Source organism: Pleurodeles waltl, chromosome 8 (assembly GCF_031143425.1).
Source record: "Pleurodeles waltl isolate 20211129_DDA chromosome 8, aPleWal1.hap1.20221129, whole genome shotgun sequence".
Classification (NCBI taxonomy): Eukaryota; Metazoa; Chordata; class Amphibia; order Caudata; family Salamandridae; genus Pleurodeles; species Pleurodeles waltl.
This window is the reverse complement of record NC_090447.1, coordinates 328,792,745-328,807,264: the sequence shown is the minus strand read 5'-3', so window position 1 is coordinate 328,807,264 and position 14,520 is coordinate 328,792,745. Positions and strand designations below refer to the sequence as shown.

The 14,520-nt window shown below is 44.9% G+C and overlaps 1 protein-coding gene across 2 annotated transcripts in view; it reads left to right on the top strand.

Annotated features, from left to right (window-relative positions):
* The window catches only part of KDM6A (lysine demethylase 6A), a 709,557-nt gene that overhangs the window by 395,081 nt on the left and 299,956 nt on the right, over positions 1 to 14,520 (top strand). For both annotated transcript variants that reach the window (XM_069204190.1, XM_069204189.1), the window contains one exon: positions 10,962 to 11,067. In XM_069204190.1, the coding sequence (XP_069060291.1) occupies positions 10,962 to 11,067 (106 nt within the window). The remainder of the gene's footprint in view (positions 1 to 10,961; positions 11,068 to 14,520) is intronic.

Sequence of the window (14,520 nt, the reverse complement as noted above, 5' to 3'; positions counted from 1 at the left end):
GTTACACCTGTTGCTTTCCAATTGGTGCCAGAGAATGTACTGCTGCTTCTTTGTCCCAAAAAAGGTCTTGAGCCCCAGGCCTAGCTCGGGCCTCTGATTCCCCCCCTCCTCAGTGCATTCCTGCGGAAGGACAAATTCAGAATGCTGAAATTGGCTCAGATCCTGTATACCCTCAACCCCGGAGATTTGATGCTGTCCTTGAACGTTTTGGATATGCATTTTCATTTACCTGTCCTGTAGTCCCACAGGTTGTACCTGCAGGTCAAGGTGGGGTATGAGCATTTTCAATTTGCCATGCTCCCTTTCAGTCTCACCAGTACTGATGTTTGACTTTATCCTGGAAGTAAGGGTAAGTTTGAGGCTTCTTAACCTCTTAGGCCAGTGCATCTCCCTTGCCAGTTACACCAGGTAGCACATACAGTAGAACCTGAAATCTAAGTGGACCCAGCATCCAAGCTGCCTTTACTATACTGTCCAGGTCTCGAAGGGGACTGCCCGTGATCTGCGACAGTTGCTGGTCCATCGGTCTTACCACCTAGGTTGGAGGACGCATAACTGCTTGGTTGGGGTTGAGCAGGTCATCTGGGGGTTCTGGCGATCGGCATCCCTTGATCTCTAATGGAGGGCTTCCTCCACATCAACCTTTGAAGGTTCTGTGTCTTAAGTCTGGCCTTAAAAGCTTTCCTGCTATCCACCACGAAGATCCTGGTGCAGGTTCTCATGGCATGGACAACATGAATTCTATGTGGTTTTGCAACAAACAGGGCAGAGAAGACTTGTATCTCTGGGCATCTACCTGGTCACCAACCATCTGACGAGGCCCCTGAATCTGAGTGCCTCTGTTCTGACACTGCAGTTATGATTACATTGGTCTCCTTATAGAAAATGATTTCAGTTTTCAATAAAGTTGTCGTCCTTTGATGTGATTGTATGAAATCCACCCCATCAGCTTAATTTTACATAATTTTGAAAGGTGTGTCCAATTGGTCTTTAAAGTGAATTTGCGCATAATTGTCATAGGGTATAATCTACTGCACTTAGTGGTCAGATTTGCACCAACTTTGCTCCAGCTTGTGTTCTTCTTTGATTTTGCAAGAGTCATTCCAGTGTTTTAGTTTTGAAAAAAAGCAAGGAATCTTGTAGTCACAATTTGTTAGGATTTTTAAAATTGTGAAAACAATGCTTTTTAATAGAAAATCACTGTTTTGGAATGTAATCATGATTTAAAATATGTACTTTTTGGTTACTCTAAGTTGATTGCAAATGCATTTTTGATTTGCTAATAATTTTTGCATGGTGTGATGAATCTACATGAAATTTGACAGCGCCTACAGATCCACCACAAGGTGGTAAAGTGAAAGGAGCAGACAAATTAATGTTTTCTATTTTGTCTCAGTAATTTTTCTCTCTTCTACTTAAAAAAAAAAAAAAAAAAGGGGGAACCACACCCAAATGGCTTTAAAGTAGAGTGGAGCGTAAGTCCCTATGTCCCTAACAGTTTTGTTGTGTTGAAAATGTGCCTTGTCAAAAAAATCAGAAAAACAGATCTGATTGGTAGAAGAAGCTTTTCTTCTCTGTGGTCATTGTGGGATCTGTGGATCCTGGCGTCCTAATTGGTTTGTCCATGAAAATGTGTTGCAGTCTTCATGCAGACCAATCGATTTGCAAATGTTTGTGCATCTTTTGGCACATAAAACAACTTATTGGGCATTAGAAAGCAGTTGGAACATTTCCTAACCCGAGCCAGGATGTAGTAGGATAATGGGTGACTTGCTGATGTTCTCTAATGACATACTTGAGCCGATTTCAAAACTAAAGTTTTTTCCTAAAGAGAACTTCCAGTCCAGTGGCAGGAGCAGAGGCCCACATTCTCCCAAGTTAGTTAGAAGACAAGCAGGACCCAGAGGAGGCCAAAGATTCACCACCTGTAATGCAGAGTCATTGGATGCCTGTGGGACTTTATACTCCACTAGCCGGTCGACGTTGTCTTGAGGTACCTGTCATTGCAGGGCAGTGACTCTTTGACTCCAAGGGAGATTCCTTTGTCCTTCCAGGTGCAGACAGAGTTCTTGTGACCCTGGAGGATGCGCAGCCCTGGATGTTGCAGAATTCTTGCAGAATCCGGAGAAACAATGTGACAAAGGGAGCCTTCCCACCAGAAGCAGGCTTGTTTCGGTTCCAAAGCAGCCCAGCAGCGGTTTCAGAGCCCAGAAGTAGAAGATGTCTTGCAGTGAGTTCCTTGGGGAGCGTGCTAGACGAATCTGAGGATCCACCCGTTAGGTAGCTCTTAAATAACCCTAAAAGGGAGTTGGTCACTCTCTGAAGTGACCCACCTATCAGAGGAGGTCAAGAATGTAATCTACTTGGCCTAACCAGTCAAATGCTCCCAGGAGCCTCTGCCCAACTTGTTTCCCAGATGACAAAACTCAAGTGGCCACCTGGCAGAGCTCTGTGCATCTCCCTAGAGGAGGAGCCGGAGGAGGGGTGGACACTCCCCTGCCCTTTGTGCAGTTTTGCACCAGAGCAGGAATCTGGGGATCCTGAACTGGTGCAAACCAGATTATGCAAGGAGGGCACCAAATGTGAACTTCACAGCAGCCTGGTGGTGCTCAGAGGCCACTCCAGCCCAAAGACATCGATTTCAAAGGTAGAGGTGGTCACACCTCTCCCTCGCGTGAAATTGTTTGTTATGCCTCTATGACCTGAGTCAGCCTCACCAGCAGGAGGGCCAAACGTTGTCTGGGGCCAGCAGCAGGGCAGGCTGGCTGCTAGACCCCGAGAGGCTGCCCAGGCAGAACTGGGGGATCCTCTAAAGAAACCCTAGAGTACATGGTGGTATGCAAATAACACTGGAATCAGTGTAGTTGCATGATTCCAACATGTCTGATACCAAACATGCCTAGGTTCGGAGAATCCATTATGTAGTTGGACCACTTGTGTTGACCATTGTCCGCTACAAACCTTAAGATGGCTTCCCTGCACTTACAGTCCAGGAATTGGCCTAGAGTCTGTAGGGGCACCCTGCTCATGCAGGGTTACCCTCACACCTAGGGGCATGCACCCTGGGGGACCCCTGGTGTACCAGTACCCTGGGTACCCAAGTACCATATTTTAGGGACTTTCATGGGTGCACCTGTATGCTAGTTGTGGGTGTAAAAAGTTTACTAGCAATCAAATTTAGGGGAAGAAAGCACAATTAACGGGGTCCTAATTAGTAAGATCCCATTAAACTAAAATCTAAACTCACTGAGTGGGGCTATCTATGCCAGAAAGATGGCACTTTCCTACAGACGTCAGTTGGTTCATTGTTGTAATTATAACACAAAACATGTATAAATAAAGAAAGCAAAAGAAAAGAAAAAAGATTTTCCAAAAATCTGATAGTCTAACCACATTAAAAGAATCAACGCGACCTGAGAGGGCAACTAAATCTGGCATTGCTAAGTGCAGCACAAATAGAAGTTCTCCACAAAGTTTCCTTCCTGCTACTCTTTTAAATGCTTTATTCAACCAGTTTACCTCTTGGATGAGAAAGCCCCTTGTGGGATACCCTGACTGGACTGGTGCAGTACTCTTAAATTGATTTCCTCAGCATATTTGATTTATTCTGCTAGATCAATAATGATGGCCCTATTTTGTGTATCAGACTGCCTATATCAAATCCTAGGCTTTCCCAGTAAGCTGGAAAAGCCTTAAATCTGCTTTCCACCATTATTAGAATAATCTTTTTTTGTGTTGAGAAGTTTAAAATGTTCATTACTGCTGCCTTCTGCATAGAGTGTTCATCTAGATTGAGGCAGTACAGTTAATGTTATATTTGTTTTAAAAAAGTCTTTAGTAAAATAGTATGTTCGATGGCATCTGTCGCTGTAGATACGCATGTTCTGCAATAGCTCGCCATCTGGTGTTGGGCCGGAGTGTTACAAGTTGTTTTTCTTCGAAGAAGTCTTTCGAGTCACGGGACCGAGTGACTCCTCCTTTTGTCTCCATTGCGCATGGGCGTCGACTCCATCCTCGATTGTTTTTTTTCCGCCATCGGGTTCGGACGTGTTCCTGTCGCTCCGAGTTTCGGAACAGAAAAAATAGTTAATTTCGGAAGATTTTCGTCGGTATTGTTGCGTTCGGGATCGGCATACTTACATTCAACACCGCATCGAAGATCGAAGAGCTCCGGTGCCCTTCGGGGTAATTTTTCGATCCTCCGTCGGGGCCTGGTCGGCCCGACCGCGTGCTGAAGAACGCCGATGGAACGGACCCCGTTCCGTTTCTGCCCCAAATGCCACAATAAATACCCCTACACAGACCAACACTTGGTCTGCAACCTGTGCCTGTCACCTGAGCACAGCGAAGACACCTGCGAGGCCTGTCGTGCGTTCCGGTCCCGAAAAACACTCCGAGACCGTCGAGCCAGAAGACTTCAAATGGCGTCCGCACCGACAGCCCGACGGGAGTTCGAGGAACAGGAAGAGGAAGGTACCTTCTCGATCCAAGACTCAGACTCCGAAGGATTCGACGATACACAAACCGTGAGTAAGACGTCGAAAACCACACAAAGAAACATTTACAAGGCCCAGGGGACGCCACTGCCACCAGGCCATGGCTCAACCCATAAAATCGGTGACCGACCGTCGGCACCGAAAAAGGCCCAAACAGTGCCGAGATCGTCCGACTCCGGTCGAGACACCGGCACGCAGCCTTCTCGGGACCGAGAAAGTGCTGGAGACAAGCCTCGACACCGAGATGCCGGTGTGGACACGGCTCGACGCCGAGACAGCGGCACCGAAACAGATCGACGCCGAGAGGTTTCGGCCCCGAAAAGGAAAAAAGTCACCTCGGAGCCGAAAAAACACGCAGACACAGTTTCGACGCCGAAACAAACTGCAAGCGACCCAGCTTCAGGCTCTTATACAGAAGAGCACTCGCTAACCTCCCAAATGCAGAAGCATAGGTTTGAGGAAGAGCTACAAGCAACTGATGCGGACCATACGCAAAAGCGTATCTTCATTCAGCAGGGGACAGGAAAAATAAGCACCCTTCCCCCCATTAGGAGAAAGAGAAGGTTGGAGTTCCAGACGGAACAAGCACCACAACCAAAAGTGGTGAAAAGAGTTACACCACCACCCTCTCCTCCGCCCGTGATTAACGTTTCACCAGCACAAACGCCATCACACTCCCCAGCTCACACCACCATGAGCCAGGGTGACCAAGACCAGGACGCATGGGACCTATACGACGCCCCAGTGTCAGATAACAGCCCAGAGGCATACCCTACAAAACCATCTCCACCAGAAGACAGCACCGCGTACTCTCAGGTGGTGGCTAGAGCAGCACAATTTCACAACGTAAGCCTCCACTCAGAACAGGTCGAGGATGATTTCCTGTTCAACACACTCTCCTCCACCCACAGCTCCTACCAAAGCCTGCCTATGCTCCCTGGTATGCTCCGGCACGCAAAAGACATATTTAAGGACCCGGTCAAAAGTAGGGCAATCACACCAAGGGTGGAAAAAAAGTATAAGCCGCCTCCTACAGACCCGGCTTTCATCACAACACAGCTGCCACCAGACTCTGTTGTTGTAGGAGCAGCTAGGAAAAGGGCCAACTCTCACACATCTGGAGATGCACCACCCCCAGATAAAGAAAGCCGCAAGTTTGATGCAGCTGGTAAAAGAGTCGCAGCACAAGCTGCAAACCAGTGGCGCATCGCGAACTCCCAGGCACTACTTGCGCGCTATGACAGAGCCCACTGGGACGAGATGCAACATCTCATTGAACATCTGCCCAAAGACTTCCAAAATAGGGCAAAACAAGTGGTTGAGGAGGGACAGGCCATCTCCAACAACCAGATCCGCTCCTCCATGGACGCTGCAGATACAGCTGCACGGACAATTAATACATCTGTAACTATCAGAAGGCATGCATGGCTCCGAACGTCTGGATTTAAACCAGAGATTCAACAAGCAGTTCTCAATATGCCTTTTAATGAAAAAGAACTGTTCGGTCCAGAAGTGGACACAGCGATTGAGAAACTCAAAAAAGATACGGACACTGCCAAAGCCATGGGCGCACTCTACTCCCCGCAGAGCAGAGGGAATTACAGCTCATTCCGTAAAACGCCCTTTCGAGGGGGGTTTCGGGGTCAAAGCACACAAGCCAGCACCTCACAAGCCACACCGTCCAGTTACCAAGGACAGTATAGAGGAGGTTTTCGGGGACAATATAGAGGAGGGCAATTCCCTAGAAATAGAGGAAGATTCCAAAGCCCCAAAACCCCTACTACTAAACAGTGACTCACATGTCACTCACCCCCTCCACACAACACCAGTGGGGGGACGAATAGGTCATTATTACAGAGCATGGGAGAAAATCACTACAGACACTTGGGTTCTAGCAATTATCCAACATGGTTATTGCATAGAATTTCTACAGTTCCCTCCAAACATACCACCAAAAGCACAAAATTTAACAACACACCATTCCAATCTCCTAGAGATAGAAGTGCAGGCACTATTGCAAAAGAATGCAATCGAATTAGTGCCAAACACACAAATAAACACAGGAGTTTACTCACTGTACTTTCTGATACCAAAGAAGGACAAAACACTGAGACCAATCCTAGACCTCAGAGTAGTCAACACTTTCATCAAATCAGACCACTTCCACATGGTCACACTACAAGAAGTATTGCCATTGCTAAAGCTGCACGACTACATGGCAACTTTAGACCTCAAGGATGCTTATTTCCATATACCAATTCACCCATCGCACAGGAAATACCTAAGGTTTGTATTCAAAGGAATACATTACCAATTCAAGGTACTGCCTTTCGGATTAACAACCGCACCAAGAGTCTTTACCAAATGTCTAGCGGTAGTCGCTGCACACATCAGAAGGCAGCAAATACATGTGTTCCCATATCTAGACGACTGGCTAATCAAGGCCCATTCGTTAATAGAGTGCTCAAATCACACAAATCATATCATACAAACCCTCTTCAAACTAGGGTTCACCGTCAATTTCACAAAATCCAAGATTCGGCCACGCAAGGTACAACAATACCTGGGAGCCATAATAGACACATCAAAAGGAGTAGCCACTCCAAGTCCACAAAGAATTCAAAATTTCAACACCATCATACAACGCATGTATCCAACACAAAAGATACAAGCAAAGATGGTATTACAACTCCTAGGCATGATGTCATCATGCATAGCCATTGTCCCAAACGCAAGACTGCACATGAGGCCCTTACAACAATGCCTAGCATCACAGTGGTCTCAAGCACAGGGTCACCTTCTAGATCTGGTGTTAATAGACCGCCAAACTTACCTCTCGCTTCTGTGGTGGAACAACATAAATTTAAACAAGGGGCGGCCTTTTCAAGACCCAGTGCCACAATACGTAATAACAACAGATGCTTCCATGACAGGGTGGGGAGCACACCTCGATCAACACAGCATACAAGGACAATGGAACGTACATCAAACAAAACTGCATATCAATCACCTAGAACTTCTTGCAGTTTTTCAAGCACTAAAAGCTTTCCAACCAATAATAGTTCACAAATACATTCTCGTCAAAACAGACAACATGACAACAATGTATTATCTAAACAAGCAGGGAGGGACGCACTCCACGCAGTTAAGCATGTTAGCACAAAAAATTTGGCATTGGGCAATTCACAACCAAATTCGCCTAATTGCACAGTATACCAGGGATACAAAATCAACTCGCAGACAATCTCTCTCGAGATCACCAACAGGTCCACGAATGGGAAATTCACCCCCAAATACTGAACACTTATTTCAAACTCTGGGGAACACCTCAGATAGACTTGTTTGCGACAAGGGAGAACGCAAAATGCCAAAACTTCGCATCCAGATACCCACACAAACAATCCCAAGGCAATGCCCTATGGATGAACTGGTCAGGGATATTTGCTTACGCTTTTCCTCCTCTCCCTCTCCTTCCCTACCTGGTAAACAAACTCAGTCAAAGCAAACTCAAACTCATATTGATAGCACCAACTTGGGCAAGGCAACCCTGGTACACAACGCTGCTAGACCTATCAGTGGTACCCTGCATCAAATTGCCCAACAGGCCAGATCTGTTGACACAGCACAACCAAAAGATCAGACACCCAGATCCAGCATCGCTGAATCTAGCAATCTGGCTCCTGAAATCCTAGAATTCGGGCACTTACAACTTACCCAAGAATGTATGGAAGTCATAAAACAAGCAAGAAGGCCATCCACCAGGCACTGCTATGCAAGTAAATGGAAGAGGTTTGTTTGCTACTGCCATATTAATCAAATACAACCATTACACACAACTCCAGAACATGTAGTGGGTTACTTGCTTCACTTACAAAAATCTAACCTAGCTTTCTCTTCCATTAAGATTCACCTTGCAGCAATATCTGCATACCTGCAGACTACCTATTCAACTTCCCTATATAAAATACCAGTCATTAAAGCATTCATGGAGGGCCTTAGGAGAATTATACCACCAAGAACACTACCTGTTCCTTCATGGAACCTAAATGTTGTCCTAACTAGACTTATGGGTCCACCTTTTGAACCCATGCACTCCTGCGACATACAGTTCCTAACCTGGAAGGTGGCATTTCTCATCGCCATTACTTCCCTGAGAAGAGTAAGCGAGATTCAGGCGCTTACTATACAGGAACCTTTTATACAACTACACAAAAATAAAGTCGTCCTAAGGACCAATCCTAAATTTTTGCCAAAGGTTATTTCACCGTTCCATCTAAATCAAACAGTGGAACTTCCGGTGTTCTTTCCACAGCCAGATACCGTAGCTGAAAGGGCACTACATACATTAGATGTCAAAAGAGCATTAATGTATTACATTGACAGAACAAAGAACATCAGAAAGACTAAACAACTCTTTATTGCATTTCAAAAACCTCATGCAGGAAACCCAATTTCAAAACAAGGTATAGCCAGATGGATAGTTAAATGCATCCAAATCTGCTACCTTAAAGCTAAACGACAGCTGCCCATTACACCAAGGGCACACTCAACCAGAAAGAAAGGTGCTACCATGGCCTTTCTAGGAAACATCCCAATGCAAGAAATATGTAAGGCAGCCACATGGTCTACGCCTCACACATTCACCAAGCACTACTGTGTAGACGTGTTATCCGCACAACAAGCCACAGTAGGTCAAGCTGTATTAAGGACATTATTTCAGACTACTTCCACTCCTACAGGCTGATCCACCGCTTTTGGGGAAATAACTGCTTACTAGTCTATTGCAGAACATGCGTATCTACAGCGACAGATGCCATCGAACTGAAAATGTCACTTACCCAGTGTACATCTGTTCGTGGCATCAGTCGCAGTAGATTCGCATGTGCCCACCCGCCTCCCCGGGAGCCTGTAGCAGTTTGGAAGTTACCTTCAATTATTTATATATGTATCATCTCAACCTTAAATAAGTGCATACTTAGTCACTCCATTGCATGGGCACTATTACTACAATTCAACTCCTACCTCACCCTCTGCGGGGAAAAACAATCGAGGATGGAGTCGACGCCCATGCGCAATGGAGACAAAAGGAGGAGTCACTCGGTCCCGTGACTCGAAAGACTTCTTCGAAGAAAAACAACTTGTAACACTCCGGCCCAACACCAGATGGCGAGCTATTGCAGAACATGCGAATCTACTGCGACTGATGCCACGAACAGATGTACACTGGGTAAGTGACATTTTCATTTCCAAATGTGTGTGGTGCAATCTTAAGTTTAAGTCAAGTTTTAAGATTTACATAATTTGAGAGCACATATCTTCCTCGCAAGCAGAACTCATTTCAAGATGTCAGCTGATGGTGTTTGAAGCAGTAATAATTGCTCATAACGACTAAAATAGACCATCATATCACTTAACTCTTCAGTGTTGTTCTTCAAAAGAATCCGGCATAAATGTTCCACTCTTGGAAAAGACTATTACATAGGCAGAAAAGCACTCACAGTCCCACATACTCAGTATAGTTTATGCTTTAAGGCCAGGGAGGAATAAAACAGCACATAACCATTGTTTTCTATAGCATGTTTTTCCTTAAGCTGTGAGTCTCTTCCTGACAGTTTTTCATTATCATTTCTTTCCTGCTGTTCTGGGAATGGAAATACCTTGGCTAATTTGGATAGCTTTATAGTCTACCCACTTATTTTAAAATACACTGCTGCAGCATGTTTCATTATGGTGTTTTGATTTTCAGTCGCAAGGTTTGAAAATGTATAAACTGAAAAAGTTAATAAAACACATTCTCTAGAATTTGTGCTCATTAGGTAATGTAGGTAGATTTTTTTATTATGAAACTGTTCTGTTACATTTTCATTGCCCTCCTGGCATCTTATGACCTCTTAGTACTCCTGGCTATCTGGGATTGCCTCTCTAAAAGGTTCTGATTGACTATACTTAATGTGGCAAGATGTCGTATCTCTGTGTGTGTATAATGCTAATTATATTTGATGTGTTTAGTGATTATTCCTGTTTGTTTGAAGGAATAATCACTTTTTTCACTGTTTGACCTGGTGAATGTACTAAAGTGATCTTCTGAGTTGCAAGATCCAGAAGGAAATGTGCCCTTTGTTTAGTAGATACTTGGTTGCCCATTGTTCTGTTCCTTAAATATAAGCCACAAAGTAGTTTGAGTTTCAGAATGAAGGAAAGCATAGCACCTGAGGCCAGAAGGTCTTTTATAAATGCCCTTTACATTTTTCTTGCTACTTTTTTCTATCCCATTTTCAGGTTGCGAGTATGGGATTTTAAACACTTGAAAACCAATTTCTCCATCCTCTTTAATGACAAACCTTATAGAATGTTTGGATAGTGGTAATGAGATCAATCCTAAATGTTTATTGTGTATTACTGTGTTCCTGTTGGCAAACAAATTGCTTCTGTAATTTGAAAATGTAACATTTTATAATTTTGCAGTTGGAGAGTAAACGTGATGCTTTCTTTCCACCATTGCATCAATTTTGTACGAACCCAAATAACCCTGTTACGGTAATACGTGGCCTTGCTGGAGCTCTGAAATTAGGTAAGTGTTGTATCATGGCTTTGTTTAAGCTAGTATTTAATGTTTTGGCACTCTTACTGCAGGTTAGTTGATAAGGACCATTCAAATTCACACCTGCTTCCACATTAATGTATGTGCTTAACCTTATTTTGAAATATGTAGCTTTTCTGTAACTCCTCAGCCAATACACAGACCAAAGCCTTCCAGTGGGTACTTCTGCCTAGAGATGGCTCTTCTTAATAAGTATACCTAGGCATCTAGTCTAGATCCAGCAGTCTCTGCAGCAGGGAGACTGCTTACTCTCTGCATCACTGCACCAGGCAGGCGCATAAAACCAGTGCTTTTATCCCACAGGACCCGATTGAGGCTGGGGCAGGCTCTTGACCCCTGCCTCTGGGCTTAATATCAATAAATTAGATCGCCCTGGGAACGCAAGGTATGTGTGGGATCTCTATGACGCCCCAGTATCAGACAATAGCCCTGAGTCGTACCCTACTAAGCCCTCACCACCTGAAGACAGTACAGCGTATGCACAGGTGGTAGCTAGGGTAGCAGAGTTCCATAACGTGTCTTTACACTCAGAGCCTGTCGAAGATGACTTCCTTTTCAACACCCTCTCCTCCACCCATAGCAATTATCAAAGCCTCCCTATGCTACCGGGAATGCTAAGGCACGCTAAACAGATCTTTAAAGAACCTGTCAAAAGCAGAGCAATAACTCCAAGGGTGGAGAAGAAATATAAAGCACCGCCCACGGACCCTGCTTTTATCACATCACAATGCCACCAGATTCAGTTGTCGTAGGAGCAGCTCGTAAAAGAGCCAACTCGCACACATCAGGCGACGCACCACCTCCAGACCAGGAGAGCCGCAAGTTCGACGCAGCTGGGAAAAGGGTTGCAGTACAAGCTGCAAACCAGTGGCGCATCGCTAACTCGCAGGCGCTTCTAGCGCGATATGACAGAGCCCATTGGGACGAGATGCAGCATCTCATCGAGCATCTACCCAAAGAATTCCAGAAACGGGCAAAACAAGTGGTTGAGGAGGGACAAAATATCTCCAACAACCAAATACGTTCCTCTATGGATGCAGCGGATACAGCTGCAAGAACAATAAATACCGCGGTAACCATAAGGAGGCACGCATGGTTGCGCACATCCGGCTTCAAACCCGAGATACAACAGGCAGTGCTCAATATGCCGTTCAATGAACAACAATTGTTTGGACCCGAAGTGGACACGGCAATTGAAAAATTGAAAAAAGATACTGACACAGCTAAGGCCATGGGCGCACTCTATTCCCCGCAGGGCAGAGGCACTTTTGGCACGTTTCGCAAAACAACCTTCAGAGGGGGGTTTCGAGGTCAAACCACACAAGCTAGTACCTCACAAACAACACCGTCTACCTACCAGGGACAGTACCAAAGGGGAGGCTTTCGGGGCCAATACAGAGGGGGACAATTCCCTAGAAACCGGGGAAAATTTCAGGGTCCCAAGACCCCACCAACCAAACAGTGACTCACAAGTCACTCAACCCCTTCACACAACACCAGTGGGGGGAAGACTAAGCCAGTTCTACAAATTTTGGGAGGAGATAACAACAGACACTTGGGTCTTAGCAATTATCCGGCATGGTTATTGCATAGAATTTCTCCAACTCCCTCCAAACGTCCCACCAAAAACACAGAATATGTCAAAACAGCATTTAGACATTCTACAACTAGAAGTTCAAGCATTACTGCAAAAAGACGCAATAGAATTAGTACCAGGTCCACAAAAGAACACAGGAGTTTACGCACTGTACTTTCTAATACCAAAAAAAGACACAACACTGAGACCAATCTTAGATCTCAGAACACTAAACACCTACATCAAATCGGAACACTTTCACATGGTCACGCTACAGGACGTATTAACACTGTTGAGACAACAAGACTACATGACAACTTTAGATCTAAAAGACGCATATTTCCACATACCGATACATCCCTCGCACAGGAAATACCTAAGGTTCGTATTCAAGGGAATACATTACCAATTCAAAGTGTTGCCGTTCGGTATAACAACCGCACCGAGAGTCTTTACAAAATGTCTAGCAGTAGTAGCTGCACATATCAAAAGGCAGCAAATACACGTGTTCCCCTACCTAGATGATTGGCTAATCAAGACCAACTCCCTAACAAAGTGTTCACACCACACAGATTATGTCATACAAACCCTCTACAAACTAGGGTTCTCCATCAACTATACAAAGTCGCACATTCTGCCGTGCCAAACACAGCAATACTTGGGAGCGACAATCAACACAACAAAAGGGATAGCCACTCCAAGTCCACAAAGGGTTCAACATTTTTACAAAGTCATACAAGCCATGTATCCAACACAAAAAATACATGCAAAGATGGTGTTAAAACTCCTAGGCATGATGTCCTCATGCATAGCCATTGTCCCAAACGCAAGATTGCACATGCGGCCCTTACAACAGTGCCTAGCATCACAATGGTCACAAGCACAGGGTCAGCTTCTAGATCTGGTGTTGATAGACCGCCAAACATACATCTCGCTTCAATGGTGGAACAGTATAAATTTAAACCAAGGGCGGCCTTTCCAAGACCCAGTGCCACAATACGTAATAACAACAGATGCTTCCATGATAGGGTGGGGAGCACACCTCAATAAACACAGCATCCAAGGACAATGGGACATACAGCAAAGACAGTTTCACATAAATCACTTAGAACTGTTAGCGGTATTTCTAGCGCTCAAAGCATTTCAACCCATAGTAAGCCACAAACACATTCTTGTCAAAACAGACAACATGACAACAATGTATTACCCAAACAAACAGGGAGGGACACACTCGACACAGTTGTGTCTCCTAACACAGAAAATATGGCATTGGGCGATTCACAACCACATTTGCCTAATAGCACAATTTATTCCAGGAATTCAGAACCAGTTAGCAGACAATCTCTCTCGGGATCACCAACAGATCCACGAATGGGAGATTCACCCCCAAATACTAAACATTTACTTCCAAATTTGGGGAACACCACAAATAGATCTATTTGCAACAAAGGAAAACTCAAAATGCCAAAACTTCGCATCCAGGTACCCACAAGATCAGTCTCAGGGCAATGCGTTATGGATGAGCTGGTCAGGAATATTTGCTTATGCTTTTCCCCCTCTCCTTCCATATCTAGTAAACAAATTGAGTCAAAACAAACTCATACTAATAGCACCGACATGGGCAAGACAACCTTGGTACACAACACTACTAGACCTCTCAGTAGTACCTCATGTCAAACTACCAAACAGACCAGATCTGTTAACACAACACAAACAACAGATCAGACATCCAAATCCAGCATTGCTGAATCTAGCAATTTGGCTCCTGAAATCCTAGAATTCGGACACTTAGACCTCACACAAGAATGTATGGAGGTCATAAGACAAGCTAGGAAACCTACCACTAG